The 21214-nt window shown below is 37.7% G+C and overlaps 1 protein-coding gene across 2 annotated transcripts; it reads left to right on the top strand.

Moving 5' to 3' along the window:
• Window positions 1-323: 323 nt before the first annotated feature.
• Window positions 324-14986, top strand: NMI (N-myc and STAT interactor). Of its 2 annotated transcripts, XM_087435188.1 has the most exons (8): window positions 324-590; window positions 5271-5360; window positions 6117-6212; window positions 8264-8426; window positions 11008-11114; window positions 11202-11388; window positions 13683-13789; window positions 14557-14986. In XM_087435188.1, the coding sequence occupies exons 2-8, from the start codon at window positions 5277-5279 to the stop codon at window positions 14740-14742; spliced, it is 930 nt and encodes a 309-aa protein (XP_087291314.1). In that variant the 5' UTR covers window positions 324-590; window positions 5271-5276; the 3' UTR covers window positions 14743-14986. The 2 variants fall into 2 exon arrangements, with proteins under 2 accessions (XP_087291314.1, XP_004423895.1); XM_004423838.3 differs by lacking the exon at window positions 324-590 and having other exon boundaries at window positions 4969-5360.
• Window positions 14987-21214: the final 6228 nt, after the last annotated feature.

Here is a 21214-nt window from a genome sequence, read left to right as displayed (position 1 = left end):
TCTTGCGCTGGTTGTAAAAATTTGTAGATTAAGGTTATAAAGACAATAAATTACAATGAGAGTTACAATCTGAAGAGAGACGCCTGCTTTGACGTTATTTTGTTTCAGTCCACTTTTCCAACCATATGTCCAGTAATATACACACACAAAAGAGTGTTTTTTAAGACATGTCCTGAAATTAGTGTTTATGGACACTTCAGGAAAACTTTTGGGATAGATTCCCCCAAAACAAAAACAAAACAAGCAATTTTTAGAAATCGAAAGTGAAAATGGTTATAACTTGTTAGTGTTTAACCAGTTACTGGAGACACCAGGTTTGCTATTCCGAGCGGTGGTTAGTTTTTTCACTAACCACTACTTGAGCACAGTTTTCTTTTCCTTTTCTTCTTCCTCTTCTTTTATTTTTTTAAGGAACAAGCTGTTAATCCGAGTGACACCCACTTGCAACGGCACCTCGGATCTCCCGAGGCGCTTCTGGATAAGGCAGCACCAGCCTCGGGGACCTGGGCCATCCGGCGCCGCCCCCCGAGGTTTCCCGGAAAGGCGGGCGCGCTGGGCCCCGCGTTGCGGCGCTCGACGGGCCGAGGCAGGTGAGTGGGGCTCCCCGTTCCCGGCTGCCGTCCCTGCTCCTGGTAGTCCCGGGCTAGCGAGGCCCTGGGTGGGGAGGGAGGCGCATTCCGCGGCGCCAGGGACCGCGCGCCGGAAGGCGGCTCTGCGCCCCCCGCGCCCCCGCGCCCCACCCCCCGCAGCCTGGGTCGCTGTGGCGACAAGCTGCCGAGAGGGCGCGCCTGCCCCTGCGCCCACGGTGCCTTCTGGGTGCCGGCCAGGCCTCTGACCCCGTCTCCTTGGTGTGCTTTGCTTCATTCTGGAAACTGAAACTTAAAACCGCTGTGTTTCCTCAACGTTCTTCTAGTGTCTCCCGAGATAGTTCTTAGGAAAACTGATGCCTTGAGATTTACTCTCCTTGGCAGGCGCAGGGTTTGGCAGTCTTTCCTCACGTTTCAGAATATTCAGGGATTTTCTTGAAAGAGACATCCAAAGGAGAACACCATGTTTCCCTGTCTGTATAACATGCATAAGTTTTTTTAAAACTATATATGTTTATCACTATTTTATTAATTACCACCTCCTGCCTTCCTTCCCCTCGTTTCCTTTCTTTTTCCTACCAGATATGGGAAGATAGGATTCTATCAGGCCTGCCACCTCAGTGATATGAGTATATTAGGAAAACAGGTGGTGGATAGATGGTGGTGATTTGTATTGGTTTTTTCATTCACTGCCATAACAAATTATCACGGATTTAGTGGCTTAAAAACCACAAAGTTATTATCTTAAAAATCTGCAGGTTAGAAATCTGACCTGGGTCTCACTGGGCTAAAATAAGGTGTCTGCAGGGCTGCCTTCCTTTCTGGTGGCTACTGGAGTAAATCTGTTTTCCTGCCATTTCCAGCTTCTACAGGCTGCCCACCTTCCTTGGCTCAGTGGTACCCTTTTTCAATCTTCAAAGCCAGCAGCGTTGCATCTGACGATTATTGTGTTGTCACATCTCACTCTGACTCTGCTCTTCTGCCTTCCTCGTTCACTTTTAAGGACCCTGGTGATTACATTGGGACCATGGAAAATTCAGGATGATCTCCATATTTTGAAGTCAGCTGATTAGCAACGTTAATTCTCTTTTGCAGTGTAACCTAACATACTCACAGATTCTGGGGATTAGGATGTGGGCATCTTTGGGAGGGTTGTTATTCTGCCTACGATCTGATTGCATAAAAGGAAGCCTATTACTGTACATCCCGCTGATGCAAAGAGAGGACAGTACAGTATTGAGATGCTAAATATGATGCAAAAAGTTCTGGGGGTGTCATGTAGTAGACCATTTATAAGAGTTAAATATATTGAGAGCCTTTATTACAAGCTCTTAAGAATATTGACTTTAAAAAAAGCAATTAAATAATGTTGCAGTTTTTGCTTTCTGGAAGTGTGATAAGAGAACTTCATATGCGTGGATGTCCTGAGCAGAACAACTACCTGAGTCAAGATACTGCACGATTCTCTAAATATTGAGTATTTTCAGTGTGTAAGCTTGTATTGTGCTCTAAATGGATGCAAGGAGGAGTGGACGTGGTCCCTGGCCTCAAGGTCGTGACCGTCTAATCATGGAAAATGACACAGGTACACAAATAAGCTCCCCAAAAAAGGTAAAAGAGGGAGAACTAATGTCCCTTGGGGGAATCAGAAAAGGCTTCAAGAACTTGGCGGAAATTTGGGATGGACCTTGAAGAACAGTAGGATTTCATTAGGTGGAAATTAAGGTTGGGAGGGGAGGAAGGATGAGACATATTGAGGGACAGAAGGGAGAAGAGGGACCCTTCGAGTGTTCAGTGTGGTTAGGAGACTTAGTCTAGGAGTTGTCTAAGAAAGACTAGAAAATAAGTTGGAGTTAGATTGTGTAAGACCTTGGATGAATGTTGGAGGCCGTCATAAGGATTCTGCAGTTGTTGATGTAATAGGGAGCTACTAATATATATGTTTTGAAACCATCTCAAACTTACAGAAAAGTTGCAAGTACGATACAAACAACTTTTCTTTTTCCTGTAAGTTTCCAAATTCTTGAGTATACGTTTCCTCCAAAAAAGGTATTCTTTGTATAACTACAATACAGTGATCAAAATCAGGAAATTAATATTGACACATTGCTGCCATCTAATCCTTGGATCCAATTCAAATTTTGCCAGTTGTCCCAATAATATCCTGTGTAACAAAAGGACACAGTTCAGAATCATGCATTGCATTTAGCGGTGATGTCTCTTTCATCTCCTTCTGCCTAGAACAGTTTCTCAGTCTTTCCTTGGCTTTTTTGAACTTGACACTTTTGAAGAGAACAAGCCAGTTTGTCTAACGTTTCCTCATGCTTAGATTTAGATTATGTATCTTTGGCAGGAATATCATAGAAGTCATGCTTTGTTCTCAGTGCAGCCTATCAGATGGCAGATGATTTATCTCATTATTTACTTTGATTATTTTATTCTGGTGGCGTCTGCCTGGCTTCTTCACTGTGAAGTTACACATTTCCCCTTTGAAATTAATAAATATTTTGTGAGGAAGGATTCTGAGACTAACTAAATGGTCCTTTCCCCACCAAAATTTCAATTTATATATGTCTGTCTGTCTGTATGTCAGTATGGACTCATAGTTTTCTATTTTACTCAGTGGATTTAATTATTACTGTCATTATTTATTTTTATGATTAATTTATTCTCAGATTTGTCCAGTGAGAACTTCCTCAAGCTGGATTTTCTGTCTTTTTGACATGTTCTCATCATTCTTTGAGCACTTTCTTGCTTTCTGACACCATAAGATGCTCGTTTTATACTTTCCCTGTTCCAGTCCTGAAATCAGCCATTTCTGAACAGTCTTGGTACCTTGTGGAGAATGGTATTAGAAAGCAAATTCTGAGTGCTAGGTGTGCTCATTGCTATTGTCTTTGCTTCAGGCCCTCTCAGCAGACAGAGGTAGGGAATATATATACAGATGGATATGTACAGTATGTATATGTGCACACAACACAGTTTTATCTATATTTATATCTCTGTATCTTTCTATTAATCCATCTATCAGAAATCATGAGATTATACCGATATCTCCAGTTCTAATCCATAGCGTTCATTCTGGTTTTCTCCCTTTCCATATTTACAGTTACCTTTGCTAACAATGAAAAACCTGACCCCTATTATCCTCCATATTTTTACTTATTTGATAGATCCTGTTTATGTACGTTTGGCTACTGGGAGCTCCAGGCTCATCTTGTATATTTTCTGCCCTAGAGGTAGAATCGTCCAAGGAGCCCTGGTTTGTTTCATTGGAGAATAGATTAGAAACCAAGGTCTGAGTGCCGTGTGACCCCCCACTTTTTTTGACACTGCTTGTATTCACACTGGGTAAAGTAAGACACGACTAATTTTTTTTCTAGTCTTCTATTTTATTTTTAAAGAGGAATAAATGTCTTTTCTATTTCTCCTACAGGAATAGTGAGAATTTAGCCACTTGAAATCTTGGAAGATTACATTACAGACTGGTTATTAATGTGCTTCTAAAAACATAAAAATAGTTGTGATATTCCTTGTTTCATTTTTGATCTGAGACTTCTCCGTCTCAGTAAATTCATATGCAGACATGGGTTCTTAACTTTTTTTGTGCCACGGATTTTTTGCCAGTCTGATAAAGCCTATGGACCTTTCTAAAAAAAAAAAAGTTCTTTAAATGTATAAAGCAAAATACATAGAATTACAAAGGAAACGAATTATTTTGAAATATGATTATCAGAATATTAAAAAAGCAAATTTTTTATTAGTAATATGTATTAATATATCATAGTATATCACAAGACCTAGTAGTGAGTTTAATAACTACCATAATTTTGAAGAGGGTTAAACACAAACAATATTTCAGAATATCTGCAACTGTTGTATTTTATGAAAATATCTGTGCTGTCTTGGTGATTTTTATCTTGCTGCAAATACTACGTGGCTTATAGGCTATATTCATGTTTGAAGAGAATGCTAAGTTGCAATCAGAGGTTATTAGAAGTACAGATGTAGTTTTTTTCTGTCCAAATGAATGAAGTCGGGGAAGGGTTTGTGGAAACTCCAGGTAAGAACCTCTGTACATGTAAAGGAAGGGTGTTTTGGAGGCCTTTTTACTCCATTTACATGTGGGGCGTACAATAGGGATAATTAAATATTTATTTATTTTAATTTTTAATTAATTTTTTATTGCAGTAACATTGGTTTGTAACATTTTATAAATTTCAGGCGTACATCATTATACTTCTATTTCTGCATTGATTACATCATGTTCACCACCCAAATACTAATTACAATCCATCACCACACACATATGCCTCGGATAATTAAATGTTTAAATCAAAACCTTTTAAAAAGGCTAGAAGACTAAAATAGTAGTCTTTTAAAATGTAGCATCAGATTATGATTGAGATGTGAACTACAAAGGAATGTTAATACCCATTATTTTCTATTACTATGTTGAAAAGCAAAGGACTTTTAGAACCCTCTTATATAAGTGTGAAAGTTACTTTAAGTATAGACTTTATTTGGATATAAGCCACATGATAATAAAGACTTTGATGATAGGAAAAAAGATACAGCAAAGAAGAGATGTTTCTTCTGGAAAATGGTAAAAGGTGTTATTTCTTTCTTCTTGAATTTGTGTGTATATACTATTTTTAAAATTAATTTGTTTATGATAATTAGGGAATCATGGCAGCTGATGAAGATGACAAAAAACAAATTCTTCAGGAGCATTGGCTAGATGAAGAATTTATGAAAGATGAAGAAAATAAGGTAAAAGAAAAATTACTGGGTATTATTAAAAATTAATTTGTATCTACTAGTTTTGCAGTGAAGCATGTTTATATGACTTTGTCTAACATTACCTTGAATTTGGGAGGATATTAGCCTTTTCAAAATTTTTTTACTTCCATTATTCAGATCTTACAAGAATCATATTTCTATTCTGTCTCTTACAAGGCTTACAACATTAGCTGCTTTTTCCCTCCCTCCCTCTTTTCTTTGATTTGTGCCTAGGAGTTAAGAGCTTAGTTAGCAATTATCTGATCAGACCTGAGAGGGAATAGAGGGTCAGGTAGCTTCAACTACTTACCCAAGGCGGTGTGTCTGGCATGTCAGGGCAGCTGTACTGTGGGAATCACAGCAATTTTTTTTTTTTAATTGTCCCAGAGTAACATATGGCCACAATTACAGTGCAATTTAGAAGTCATATTGTAGTCACAAATAGCTAGGTCTGGGTCTCAATTCTTGCTGTACTATAAAAATTTCTGTGACCTTTGGTCTAGGGTGGAGGGTGGTTTCCTTGTTTGTATAATGAGATAATAATACCTGGCAGTGGTAGGAGAATCGACAGATGATGATGTAAAACATTCAGCAAATGTGTTATTCATGTGATCATCTTCATTCTGAGACTGTCTAATGTCTTTCTATGCCTTATTCAGGGTGACAGAAATTTAGCTTATTTAATTCATTTCGAAAAATGCAGTCGGGAGCAGTTTAATTTTTTGGTGCTATTTGATATCTTTTTAGAGATTAATTGAAGAAATTGCAAAGGAAAATAATCAGTTAAAGGAGGAGATTCAAAAGCTTGAAGCTGAGTTGCAAGAGGCCACCAGAAACTCCCAGGTACTCCTTTAATTGTTTTATGTATCACATTTTCAATGGATGACACCATTTTTCAGCAAAAGCAATTTAATTATACAAAAATCACTTCTAAGACATTATGGTCATCCATGGCGCCACTGTTTATAAGAGCCCCACACTAAAAAGAACCCAACTGTCCCTCCTTTATGAATGAATAAATTGGGGTGTATTCACACAATGGAATACTAAACAGCAATGAGAATGGACAGACTACAACTATATGCAACAACATGGATGAATTTCATAAGCACAATGTTGAGCCAAAAAACAGAAAAGAAGGCATACCATATGCTACCATATAAATAAAGCACAAATGCAGTGTTAGAAGTTAGCATAGTGGTTACCCTTGGAGGCAGGTAGGAACTGGAAGGGAACCCAAGAGGGCTTCTGGGATGTTGGTCATATTCTGTTTGTTGATCTAGGTGCTGGTCACATGTGTGTGATCACTTTGTAAAATTTCATCTTGCTGTATACTTATGATGCACTTTTTAATATTTATGTATATGTTAATGCAAAAACAACAAAAAAGGTCGTTATCAATCACTTTTGGATCAAATTCTTGGTCTTCTCGCTAAGTGCCTTTATTGGTCTCCTCATCCGTAATTTAAATGAGTTCACAGTTAAAAGAAATTGGACATATATCTTCACCATTTAAATTCTCTCCTAAATTTCCCTGTATTTGAATTACACATAACTTTCACCTCTTTTTTCTTCATAACAACTCATATTGTTAAAAAAAATACTTTCTTTAAACAATTTAAATGCTTAAAACGTTGTTACTTGTTGTTTGTGAAATGGGGGGTAGGTTATTGAATAGTAGGAGGCGAGGTTTCCTGTGTTTCTGAGACTTAGAGAAGACTCTGTTGAGATTCTGGTGATTCCTCAGACCGGAGCCAGAATCAGTTAGTCTTACACCTCAGAGGGCGTCGAGAACCCAGCCAGCTCAGCTGACCCACTTTACAGGAGACTGAAACTGTGGGCCAGAGAGCTTGAGTGACGTGCTCTCTGCCACAGTGTCCTCGGGACTAGCATCGGGCACTCTCGCTTTCTCTCTCACTCCAAAAGCTCTCGACCTCTCCAGATACACTGGATATTTCCATGTTATTGGGAAACACTCTGCCTTTTCTCAGACATTACAGATTGTTTTGAAATCGGACTTATGGTCATCAGAAATTCTACTAAAGTTACATGTAAAGATATAGAATAAATGTAAGATTAGATCAAATGACTCATTGAATATTTCTCATCCCTCTGCAATAACACCTTCTCTTTCAGCATGTAAAGTAACCATGGGAAATAGAAATGCAAACACCTCACTCATTTGTGCATGTATGTGTACTTGTATATGTCTGTTAATCCCAATGATTTTAAGCAGACAAGTATAACCACTTAACTTTATCCTTCAGATTACAAATTTTGTTGATAGTGTCCCTTCACATTTTTATAAACCTAAGTTGTAGTAATGGTTAAAAAGTTGCTGGGCAGGTGTTGGGGAGGGAGAATTTAAATTTGGTAAATTTTAAATCACAGAATTCAGGAGTCTTGCTTTTTGGAGGAAATGATCTGAGTTTGCTATCAAAATAACCGTAGTATACACCTGACTCTATTTCATACCTCTTTGTAGTGAGAATAAATACACTGTCCAGTGATTCTCTTGTGAGATAGCTTATTATTGGTACAGTTGTTTAAAAGGTGCTTATCCACAAGGATGATTTAGACTTTAGAATCAAACACCACACAATATTGACCAGTTTAAACATTGATTAGAAAAAGTGAGAGATTATATACTTATAATTTCATCTGTGAAATAATATTAAAGGGTCTGATTACATTACTGAATACTTACCTGGGAAGAAGCAATTACTAAAGATATTAAAGATATTAATAAAGATATTACATAAGACCACACAGTCTTATGTGGGGTTCTGAAATCAGTGGAGAATGAATTATTGGATGATCACTTCACGTTAACACTGGAAGGGGTTAAGTTATTTCTTGTCTTGATTTTAATCAAACATTTCTGTTTGAATTAGATTAAAGAGGATATTCCCGACACAAAGGTGAAATTCACATCTGCAGAGAATTCTGAGGATGACAGTCAGTTTTTAAATGTCTCCTGTTCCTTTCAAGTGAACTCGCAAGTTCCTTATGAGCTACAAAAAGGACAAGCGCTTATCACCTTTGAAAAAGAAGAAGGTATGACTAATGGTCAAGAACGTGACCATGTTACCTTTGGAAAGTACTCGGACTTTCAAAGAGCTTTCATAGATATTTGGCTTTTGCTTCACAATTTTTACATAGATCATTTCATCTCATCCTCATAGGACACCCTGAGACAAGTATGATTATCCCCATTTTACAGATGAAAAACTGACTCTGAGGTGTTATGTGACTTGAATGTGATCACTCATTCAGAACGCAGTGACTCTGGGACTCAAGCCCTAGGTGTTGTGATGTCCGGTACCAGTGTCTTTCTACTCCCCCTGCTCCCTCCAAATGATAATACTAGTAGTGGTATCTTAAGGTAGTAGAGCTCTACACATTTCTCAGAGAGTTCTCACAGACATCATCTCATTTTATACTCACACGACTATGAAAGCGATAGGATAGGAGAGTTACTTTTTACATTTTATAGCTAAGAAAACAGATTCTCAGGTGTTTAAGTGGTTTACCTAAGGGCACATGATCAGTGAATGAGAAGAGCCCAGGAGTCAGAGATTTGGGATGGGACCTGATGTTTGCTAGGTCCGCCCTGGTGTAGGACCCTGTTCAGAGCTGGGGGCGCCTTAATGAGGAGGATCTGGCTTTGAGGGACAGCTTTGCTCCTTTCTAGAAGTGTGATATGGGTTTGGTTTTTTATAAATCTCAGATTTTTATGACAGGCTTTGTGGTAGTACCTACCTCATGGGGCTGCTTTGAGTATTAAATGAGAAATGTTGATAAAATACTTAGTACAGTGTCTGACACATAATAACCAATAAATGTTAGCTGTTATTATTGCTACATGTTAGGAATTTTCCAGATAAGGAAACAGAAGCTTAAACAAGATAAAGAACTTTTTCAGGGTCCATACAGTAATAAATTGCAGAGCTGAGAGCCAAACCCTGAGTACCCATGTACTTTCCACTGGACCAGCAGTCCTCCGAGCAGCCCATCATCCTGGGCTTTCGTTCTTATATTTGTCAAGTTATGGGGTGGGACCAGATGGTCTTCCTTCACAAGCCCTTCCAGTGCTCAGATTCTGAGAATCTGTGATTATAACTCACATCTCCTGACGATTGGTCCATCACTATAGCCTGAAAGTAAATGTTAAAAAGAAAGGCATTCTAGCAGGTCAGTATATGCACATACTGTTCATTCACCCAGGATCCACCCTGGTCCAGTCCTGTGGCTGAGGGTGGAAGAGGAGACCAAGAGCCACGTTGGCAGTTAGCAGTGGGAACTGGGATATGACTAAAAGATGTGAGGTTTTGGGAAGCAGGAATTCTCTGCAGGAATTACCTGGGAATGCTGGGAATAGGATTCTCTTCAGAAACATGTGTCACTGCTTCCACTCTTGGCATGGTTCCAAGGTCCTGCTCTCCTGGGACAACTTTGGGTTTATACACAATTAAATAGGAGTTGGCTTTTGACAATCAGAGCCACAAAGGTTGAAACACAAGTGGTCCCTCTCAGCTGCGTCAGATCACCAGCTGGGGAGGCGTTGGGAGGGGAAAAGCATCATCTGATTATTACTTCATTGATATTTTCTGTTATTGTTGCCTGTTGTCATATAACAAGTTATAGTCATCATGGTACAATGAGTCTGAATTCCCATATGACAACGCCCTGCCTTCTTAGCCTCGTTTCTCTCTTCTTCCAGCTGTGGTGTGATATCTGGTTGTCATAAACACATGTGAAATTTATAAGACCAGGAATGGGCATCTCTTATCTTCATGAAAAATTAGAGTAAGCAGCTCCAAATATTAACAACTGAAGAGTTATAAACTCTCGTGTCACATAATTAAAAATAAACCCACACCCACATGCATTTTAAACTGACATATAGTGGCTGTTTGGAGTCTTAATGATTTTTGGCATAATTATATTACTGAGCCTCTCCCATTTGCATGGATAAATTAGACTTGATAGTTTTGTGATTGGTATAGCAAGGCTATCAAATTTTTAGTGAATGGTCTCAAGAGCATTTTAGTGAAAGCAGAATTCCTCATTAAAATATGGCAAAAAAAAAAAAGATTCACTTTTTGATATTCAAGCCTATGTGGTCTTTAACATGTAATCCTTGAGAAAGAGACAAAAATGAATAGTTATTTCTTTGATGCTTGTAACATATTAAGGAGGAGTGACAAATGATAAATAAGATTGTCAGAATGACACTGAAGTTTTCCCAGCTTACTCAACATGGAAGAAATTTCTGGCTGAGCTTTAATGTACTAGGGGAATTCTCCAGTAATTCTGTCAACAGTGGAAAGGAAGGGTGTGCGGCTGTGCTGAAATAATTTATGAAGTTTTGAAGGATTACTGGGCTCTCTCTTTAGAGATGAGTCTAGAACTTGATGAGAATTTGTATATTATAATTTTTGCTGATGTATTTTAACAAATATATCTTAGTTTGGTGGCAAGACTGTTATCACTTGGAAATCCTAAGAAAAATTTAAAAATTAGAACCTTTAATGTGAAAGAAAATTGGAAACATTCAGGACAATTTATTCTTAAAGCAAAAGTGTAAAAATTTATTAAAATATTGGAAATTAATACTTCCTATATTATTTTTCAGTTGCCCAAAATGTGATCAGAATGGGGAAACATCATGTGCAGATGGAGGATATATATGTGGAGGTTATGGCCAAGCCGGTTCCATTAAAGTCAGGAGTCAGATTCCAGGTAACAGGGTGATTGAAGCTTTTTAGAATTCTCTGAAACATGGATACTTTTCTCATCCATCTTTCTGAATATGAAACGATTTCCCAGGTTTATGTAGAAATATCTAAAGTGAAGATCAATGTTACTGAAATTCCTGATGAGTTGCCTGAAAATCAGATGAGAGACAAGCTAGAACTGAGCTTTTGTAAGTCCCGACACGGAGGTGGAGAAGTGGAAAGCGTGGAGTATGATATGCGGTCTGGAAGTGCTGTCATCACATTTGTGGAAACTGGAGGTATTCACACATTGAGGAGGTTAAATAATACTCTGCCATTTAAATTATGGTCTGCCATTTCTTTCTTTCTTTTTTTTTTTTTAAAGATTTTATTTATTTATTTATTTTCCCCCCAAAGCCCCAGTAGATAGTTGTATGTCATAGCTCCACATCCTTCTAGTTGCTGTATGTGGGACGCGGCCTCAGCATGGCTGGAGAAGCGGTGCGTTGGTGCGCGCCCGGGATCCGAACCTGGACCGACAGCAGTGGAGCGCGCGCACTTAACCGCTAAGCCACAGAGCCGGCCCTATGGTCTGCCATTTCTGAAAGTATTCCTTTTCTACTACTTTTATTTGGAATTTATTACACAGCATAATAATAAGGGATTTTTTTTTTATCCTTATAAAATGGTAGAGACCTGAAAATAATTTCTGTGAATGCTACTGAGAATGATAATATTACAAGTAGCAAGCAGATAAATCTTAGTGCATTCTTATCACATGCCAGGCATGGGGCCAGATGTTCTATACATAGCTCTTCCCTGATCCACAGCACAACTCTGGAGGTGGTGTTATACTCATATTATTGATGAGGAAATTGAGGGATCTTACCCAAGTAACTTGCCCAAGATCACACAGTGGGTGTGTGCCAGAGAAACTTAAAAAAAAAAAAAAATATATATATATATATATATATATATATATAAAACGGTTTCTTCCATCCCACCTATTGTGACTGACAGGGTCTCTTAGGTGGAAGAATCAATTCCAGGGAGGACAAGGGGTGAATGAAAAGAACAGCTAGACATCTGTTCCGTTTTTAGGTAGATATGGACTTTCACCAAATCATCTTAGGAAGGTTTACATTCTTATGATTAAAAATAGAAGATTCTATAGTTGCTTTTGTTAATATGTTCAAGTGATTCTCAAAATAAAAATCTCTTACTCTCTAGTTAATCTAGTTCTTAAGGCCTCTCTTGGGTTTGCACATGTAGTAGAACTCCAACTATACAATTAAAAAACATTGACTGATTAGGGTTTTTCATAACAAAGTAGTACATGCTTTTTAAAGACAATTGAAATAATAGAGAAGAGCATTAATACAGTAAAAATTGAGATGTTCCTTAAACTTTCCTTTCTGCTACTATGTAGTTAGTTATGGTTAGTTGAATGTCTTTCTAGATCTTTCTCTTTCTGGAATTGCTAGATGATATGGTAATTCTATGTTTAATGTTTTGAGGAACTGCTACACTGTCTTCGACAGTGGCTGCACCGTTTTACATTCCTACCAGCAATGTACCAGAGTTTCAGTTTCTCCACATCCTCGCCAGCAAGGGTGTACATTCTTAACCATTGTACCATATTGCCAGTCCAAGATGGACTGGTGAGAGAAGAAAAAACAAAGTGATTGGATATTCTCAAGAACTGTTCCTGTTATGTAATCTTGACACATTACCTTTTTCCCCTCTAGGAGAAAAATGCTGCTAAAAATAAATCTGATTATTCTTTGTGTTGGAGAAAACTGATGAAATTTTGTTATTTGCCTTCACTTACGTGACAGTCAACCCCTGCCACCCTTTGGTTAACATAATCATATCAGTTTACTGAATATCATGTGTTAGTTACACGGTAACTAAATAATTTTGTATATTAATATTATATATATATTTATATTATTAAATAATACTAGCCATATTATTAGTTAATGTTAATGCTAATAATTAATACCAACCAACTAATCATAACTAACTACAAAGTAGCAGAAAAGGAAGTCTAAGGAAATGTCTCAATTTTTACTAAGTTAATGCTCTTCTCTATTATTTTAGTATATATGTAATATATTACATTTATTTGTTACAGTAATTTATTACAGTAATTTACTCTATTTGTGTGTGTGTATACATATATATGTGGTAAATTATATACATAGTATTCTAATCATAGTTTTTGTTTATGCTTCTTAAGAGACTGGGAAATATTCTTGTAGGGATGGGTGGGTTACTTTTTGCAGATGGCTGTTGCATCTTATGTGGCTCAAGGTAGATCTATCTGAGGACATTGAAGCCCTCTCTGCATTGGGTGACTGCAGTGGATAGTTCAAGACAGAAAGATCTATTTAAACCTCATTATTGTCTGGTCTTATAGTTTTCAAAATGAGGTACTGTGAAGTCTTTAGAGTGGACTGTAGAACTTCTTAAAAATTAGTCACTCAATTCATTGTTTACTGTGATATTGTTCTGTTTGAAGGAAGTTTTAACTGGTTAAAAATATTTATGATATAAAAAAGAAAATAATTTTTTAAAAATTTACTTCTAGTTGCTGACAAGATTTTGAAAAAGAAAGATTATCCTCTTTATACAGACCATAACTGCCATAGAGTTATTGTTTCTCCATACATAGAAAAACACTTGAAAAAATTTCAGGTAAAGTCATCTCTTTTCTTTCATTTTGGGAACTTACTGCTTGACCCCACACCACAAAAAATAAAGAAAAAGTTGTGACTCTGTTACTGTTTGAATCTTATTAATAAGGGATATCAAAATAGTTTCTTCATATCTGCTTGGTGCAGAATGAGTTTGTCTTTTTAAGGAATATTTTAATGTGAAACTGTACCTTATTTAATATATTATACACTTTTTAAAAACTGAAATTACTCAGATAATGGCACAATCTTTATTTTTGTATGAGGAGACATAGCTACATTTTCCTCATGTGTCTACTATCGTTGGACATTTAAAAATAATTCTTCCAGCTCATTTTCTCTGAACTCGTTGTCTTTACTTCAAACCTGCTCTCTTTTTCTGTTCCTACTCAGGTATTAAGTGGCACCACTATCCACCTAGTCCACCAATCTGAAAGCTAGAACTCATGCTTAACTCTTCATTTTTCTTCACCTCCCACGTGCATTTGCTCACTCAGTCTTGTCACTTCCACCTCTGACTGCCTCTCTAACTGGTCTTTCTGTTCATAGAGTTGCCCCTCTTTTCTCTATTCGTCATAATGCCACCAGAGTCATCTTTCTGAAACTCAGATCCGACTCTGATATTCTCTTACTTGAAAAATCTTCCTGAGGCTCTTTGTCTCTCCTAAAATAAAATCCAAAATATTAAGCAGAGCTTATAAATGTAAAGTTTTGCAATTCAAAGCTCTTAGAAAGTTTTCTGTTTATCTTTCTTATTTTCCTCCTTAGGTATTTTCAGGAGTATCTAAGAGGACGGTGCTTCTGACTGGAATGGAAGACCTTGATACGATGGATGAAGAAATCGTGGAGGATTTAATTAGCATTCACTTTCAACGGGAGAAGAATGGAGGTGGCGAAGTCGAAGTAGTCAGGTGTTCTTTAGGTCGACCTCACGTGGCGTACTTTGAAGAATAGACTCACGGGATCCTAAGAAAATTAGAGCTTCTGAGCCCAAATCACTGTCAGTGTTTGACAAAAATGAATATCCTTTTCCTTAAAAAAATGAAAACTTTAATTCTTTACTAACCATTTATTCTTACATGCAAAGTATATTTCCATGTTTTTGAAGGCTTCTTTGTTTCAAACTGTGCTGCATGTTTACGAAGGCAATAAATGCACTGTATTAAAAAGAGTTTTGTTCCTAAATTATGTGGATTGCTGCCATGTCCGTTGAAATGGACTGTAAGTGATCCAGTTGTCCCCTTGCCTTGTTGGCTCATTCTGTCATGGTCACGCGGGCCAATTCTGATGAAATTGGCCCCAAGTCCACCAATATGCAGACCTGACTCTAAACATTTCCCAGAAGAAAGGTTACGTCCAGCAGTTTGTGATTTCTGTAGACTTGACTGAATTTCCGAGGGCCTTCAAGAGTGATCATTTCCCACTTTGCACAGCATTTCGCTTCACAGCTCCAAAGATATTTCTCAGAGCCTAGTGTGGTCTTTTTCTTGAACTTCACCCAGTGTGCCAAGTGTGCCCTGATTCCTTCCAAGACGTCTGCTCTCCAAATAGAACTTGTAAAGACCAGAATTTTCTTTCTTTCATACTTATAATAGAAAGAATCAGTTTAAGGGATTGAAAACCTTAGAATAAAGAGAGAGGTAAATGAAAAGGTAGTGGTTCATCACTCATGCTAGATCCTGGGGATGCCTGAAGGTAGAAACACAGTCCCTGCCCTTCAGGGGCCTACAATTTAGTTGGAGAGAGAGACCCAGTTTATTGGCATTCCACTGCTTTTTAGCTTGCAGAAACTCTAAATGGTAAAATTCAAGGTTGCTATTCAGAGAAGGTAAAATTCTCTTTGGTAAAGAACGTTTGGACAGCTTTTATCCTAATACAGTATGTTTCATGAAGAGCCAACAGCAGAATTAAATTCAGATGAAAATGCTGGCAGAAATGAAATACTTTCAGAAAAGATTCTAAACCTAAACCTATCCAATGCTGCCTGCTATCTAACATAAACAGAGAGAAAAGCTGAAAAAAAACAGCTTGGTTTTGCTTCTGATATTTTATTTTTAGGTTTTCAAGTTGTTATGCTGCCATCAGAAGTACCGTACTCATTACTCGCACATTGCTCTTCAAAATGAGAGATGGTGCCTGAAAACTGGGCAATTTATAATAAAATTTAATATTTACTATTTTAGGAAAAAAACTCTCATCTCAGTTGTTCTTTGGAAATAGTAAGATTATTTCAAGCTCCCCAAAATATTAAGAATGAAAATTTAAAGAACCTTATTTAATTTCGATTGGTACAGTCTCACTAGCACGGAGGGTATCATTTTTAGTCTGTAGCAGACTGCCAATCAGAAAGAATTTTTTCCTAATGTTTAGGACAAGGTTTGAAACAGTCATTTTTGTTTTTTGGGGGCCCTTCTTCAAGCAGTAAAATAGATAATTTCATTCAATTCTGGATTTTCACAGTGGTTTTGATAAATGTTACTGATCTTAGAAAATTATACTTTTCCTTTGAGTTTGTTTCACCATTTTACCCCTGTATGATCTGGCTGGATCTCAGAAGTCAAGCATTGGCTCTCCTGCTTGTTTCTAGAGTTTTAGAGATTTTACAGGAGGAAAGTTGCCTTTGAAAATTTACCAAAAGATACTGTATTGACTGTTTAACATATTGCGTATTAAGTTGAGATGAGGCCTTAAATCTTGTGTCCATCATGAGATAGCTCCACTTAATGTGTGAAAAGACGTCAATATATGTCAGGAAAGATAGGTATGTGGAATTACAAGTCCCTCTTGCTGTTTGTTGATTTGGCAGTCAAGAGAAGCTAGGTTACACTGTGAAAACAATCTCCCAAATCTCAGAGGCCTAATGAAATAGAAGTTTAATTCTCACTCATTCTGGATGTCCAACACAGGTTGGCAGGCGACTCTGTTAGCCCTAATCACTTAAGGCCCCATCTCGAGACATGCTTCCAGAGTCATGGAGGTGGGGAAAAGTGAAGTCTGGAGACTCTTGCACCTGCAATTAAATGCTGTGACTGGAAGTGACCTGTGTCATTTCCTCTCACATCTCATTGGCCAGAAATAGTCACATGGCCTCATTGAAACATAAGAGGACTAGAAAATTCTGTCTTGTGAAAACAAGGAGAACCAGATATAGCTGAACCAGAATAGTAATGAGTGTAGTCTGTCCTGTCCTACTGGTCATCAATATTTGGATCACTCTTTTTCACATACAGTACACACTCACACTCACCCCATCTTCAAGGGAGAAAACCCCAAAGTTCCACCCAATCATGGCATCAAACTCAATGTGCATGAACTCTAGGTGATATGTGGTAGTTTCTGTATCAGGTCTAAATGTTACTCCTCTTTATCAGAAACTCCTCCAATATATAGTGGTGGAACTGCAAAAAGATAACGGCAATAAACTGGCAATTTGGAAAAAGAAAGAATGGGAGACACACAGCAGTCACTGGGCCAAAGCCATTCTGAAATCCCATTGAGTAGATGTGTGCTCCGTACCTCCTGGGTGTGGAATTTTGATTAGGCTGTGATTCCACTCCCTGGTAATTCTTCTCTTGCTCATTGTCCTCGTAGCTCCAGGACATTCTTCTTTTTCCATTCTCCTTGGCCATATCTGGAATGGACATTTGAAATACTATCCTTCCTGGAGGCTGAAAAGCTTCCTCGCTCAGTACACTTCCTATGATCAATGTTTGGGACCAAAGTTTTAAAGTTTTGAACAGTCACAGTCTCTTTACTCTGGCTAGTGGCTAGTTAGCTGGTATAATTCAAAAAGTTAATGGGCTTCCTATCCATTTTATTCTGGTCAGTTTACATGTGGTAATAGCCACACCCACAGTTTTTTTCTAGACTTACTTTTTAGAGTTGCTATAATTCTGTGCTTTCTTGGCTCCATTCTTCTCTCCCTCTTATTTAATTGTGGGTTCTTTGAGTCTATTAGGCCTCTTTTAGTTTCTTTTCCCTGAGCCAGTTTGTCCAGGTGAAAGGGCTTATTGAATTCCACAACCTTAATTGGTGTTTTTGCTCTGAGAGATCTTAATATGTTCAGATTTAAATCTTGATTTGCTCATTGATTTGATCCTTGCCATAAAGCAGAGTTCTAATCAACCTTTGTTACTCAAAGGTCGTCTCAGTTTTATCATTTGAGAATGAGAAATGTTATTTTCAACACTACAAGTTTCCATATTTCTGGACTTTCTCTATTCCCTTTCATTCCTGCTTTCAAAGTGGCCAATTCTTTTCTAAGCTCATTTCTTTCTTACGTTACTTTCTCAAATGCACCCAGTAATAACAGATGCTACTAGTTTTGTTTTGCACACTCTTTTTAAAAAAAACCACAAGCTAGTTAGGTACATTATCTGCCTTCCAAGCTATCACGAGTGACAGTTTTACCAAATGTTTTTCGGCTACATAATATGGATCACCATCCTTCTAATCTCTGATAACTATTTTCTAATTACCTGCCACTTGGCCCCTAGAGATAAAGCCATATGTTTTAGATTGTGCTGTGGATTGTCTTTTTTTTTTTCCTTTTCGCTATAGTAATACTCCACTTCAGAATACCAATTTCTGTATCAATCAGGATAGACTATATGATGCTGACATGACCAATTGTCTGTAAATTTCAGTGACCTAAAACAACGAAAGTTTACTCCTTGCTCATGCTACAGGTCCATGATGGGTCAACAAAACAATGCTCGTGGTAGACACTCAGGGACCCATGCTAATAGCAGCCACCATCTTTATTGCTGGATGCCATGCTGGAGAAAAAGAGCTTTGAAAGTTCTTGAATTGGCAATTAATTTCTTGGTCTAGAAATGTCCCTTCCATTTACAACTCAACCAGACCTAAGTATATGGCCGCACCCAACCATAAAAGAGCCAGAAAGTCCAATCCTACCATATGCTTGGGAGGTGGAAAGCCAAAACTGTACTGTGAATAGCATTCATGATATCCAGTTAGTATTAATAAAGAAAAGATGCTCATTCTTGAAAAATATATAATGCATAATGAAGATAATAAAAATCACCAAAAATCCACCCCCAGAGATAATGGCAAGCATTTATGTCCTTCCTTCCAGTCTTTTTTTCCCCCAACCATAGCACATTTCATCTTGTGAACATATCCTATGTTAGTTATTATTTCCCCATCGTTGGATATTAAAGTTGTTTCCAATTTTTTTCACATTTATAAGTGTTGCAATATACATAAACCCTTGTGTATCTTGGTATATAAATCTTTTTCTGCAGTTCTGACCTTACTTCAAGGTGATGATTACTAGATTGATAGGTTAAAGGATATGTGGAGGATGAAGAAATTTTCCTCTACCCTTCTAGATTCTTCTGGATGGTCTAAGAATTAAATTGACATGAGAAGGATTAACAGGACAAAATCAAATTTAATTTTGTATGTACAGAAGTGCCACATACGTGAGAGGTTCAGAGGCAAAAAGGTAAAATGAGGTATATATGTCACCTTGAACTAAGGAATGGGATAGGGGCGTGAGGCTTCAGAGGGGAGGAGGGTAATTCTCAGAATGATAAGAAGAGCAGATGTTTAGTAATTAGAGGTTTGCCCTGACATACAGATAGGTCATAAAAATTTATTTCTGGTAATAATTCTTATTATGGGGAAGTCCCCCAATTTAAAGTCTTTAAGGGAGAGGTAAAAGTTTCTCTTAAGGCCACAGGGCCTCGATTACCTTTGGTTCAAAATATTCCACATGCCAAAGTGTCATATCCTGGGAAGGCCTGTTGTGAACCCCCTCAGATAAAAGGTTTTTTAAGGATCTTGATACATAGGGCTACAATTGCTTTCCAGAAGGGTAGGCATTGGTCTGTAGTTTTATTAATAGTGCAATAAAGGACTAGCTCATTGCTCCCTCTCAGCATTGAGTACTACTCCTTTAGAAATGATTTTCTTTTTATCCTATTTTTAGAAATCTTCATAAGTGTATGCCACCATTTATGAAAATAAATAATTATCAAAATACAGGTGAACCATCCAGTAATGGGTTTTGTTTATGTTTTTTGGTATCACAAGTTAAAAACATTCAGGGAAATGTTGGCCAACTTGATTTTACTTAAGCTGTGAGATAGAAAAAAGTAAGGTAAGATAAGAGGTTTTATAGTTGGGGCTACAAGAGATTAAAATTTTATTTGGATGCAGTCTTAGTGATAAATTGCTGGAATTATTTTGGCCACATCTGGAGTCATGCTTCCTCAAGGAGAGTTTGGCACTGTAGGGGTGGAAAAAGTTTTCCTCAACTCTCTTAGAGTCCCTGGCTGAATCTGGAAATTAAGCTGACAAAGACAGATTAACAGGAGGAAAGCTTACAAATTTATTCAATATAAATTTTATGTGCCATGGGAGCCTTTATAAGGAAATGAAGACGCAAAGAAATGGTTAAACCTGAATGTTTTCATGCTTGGAGAGTGGAGAGTCATGGAAAGCGGAAAATGCTAGAACAAAGAGTATGAGCCAAGTGTAGTCAAGTGGGGAGACTTAGCAAGGCCTGTTCATTCAGATTTCTCTCTGTCTCTGGAGATAAGGATGCTCTTTTCCTCTGGGTTTTGGGAGAGCACCTCTCACATGAGGGTTTTATGACCTGCTTTGGGGGAAGTTCAGGAAGTCCTTCTTGTGCATGCCATTACTCATATTCCTTCAGTTTGAAATATTTAATATGCCACGGTGCCATACTTTGCAGTAGTGTGTCCTGAACGCTGTCAGCACATACAGGTTGGAGTAGTTGGCACTTTTACAGGGTTAAGGGTCACTTTAGGTCAAGTTCGATGGCATAGATGGGTAGACCTGCACTCCCAACTCTAACCCTAGATCACTCATTTTCCCTGGAGAGCATCCCAACTTGGATTATGGTGCTCGTGTCTGTTTACAGTTCATCTTTGTGCCCACCTCCAGCCCGAGGCACCACTTTTCTACTTTCTCTCTTCATATACTTGTCTTTTCTGGTTAAATGGAGTTATACAGTACGTGGCCTTTTGTGTCTGGTTTCTTTCACTTAGCATGATGTTTTTGAGCTTCATCCTTGTAGCATGTATCAGCATTTCATTCCTTTTTATTGCTGAATAGAGTTACATTGTATATATAGACTGCATTTCGTTTAGCCTCTAAGCAATTGATGGCCATGTGGGTTATTTCCACTTTGTGGCTATTATGTATAATGTTGTTTAGAACATTTGGTGTAAGTCAATGTTTGGACATATGTTTTCATTTCTCTTAGGTAGTTATCTAGGAGTCAGATTTCTTGGTCATATGGTAAATTTATGTTTAACTTTTTGAGAAACTGCTCAAGTGTTTTAAAAGGTGGCTGTAACATTTTACTTGCCCATGAGCAATATAGGCGAGTTCTCTTTTCTCCACCTTCTTGATAACATTTGTAATTATCTCT

Source organism: Ceratotherium simum, chromosome 9 (genome assembly GCF_057802395.1).
Source record: "Ceratotherium simum simum isolate JZ-2026a chromosome 9, ASM5780239v1, whole genome shotgun sequence".
Taxonomy (NCBI): Eukaryota; Metazoa; Chordata; class Mammalia; order Perissodactyla; family Rhinocerotidae; genus Ceratotherium; species Ceratotherium simum.
This window is presented reverse-complemented; position numbering and strand designations above follow the sequence as displayed.

Excerpts from the sequence above, each read along its gene's own strand:
- NMI (XM_087435188.1), top strand. The coding sequence starts at position 5,277 with ATGGCAGCTGATGAAGATGACAAAAAACAAATTCTTCAGGAGCATTGG. Across the intron at positions 6,213-8,263 it reads AGGCCACCAGAAACTCCCAG|ATTAAAGAGGATATTCCCGA; the intron begins GTACTCCTTTAA and ends TGTTTGAATTAG. Across the intron at positions 11,389-13,682 it reads CACATTTGTGGAAACTGGAG|TTGCTGACAAGATTTTGAAA; the intron begins GTATTCACACAT and ends ATTTACTTCTAG.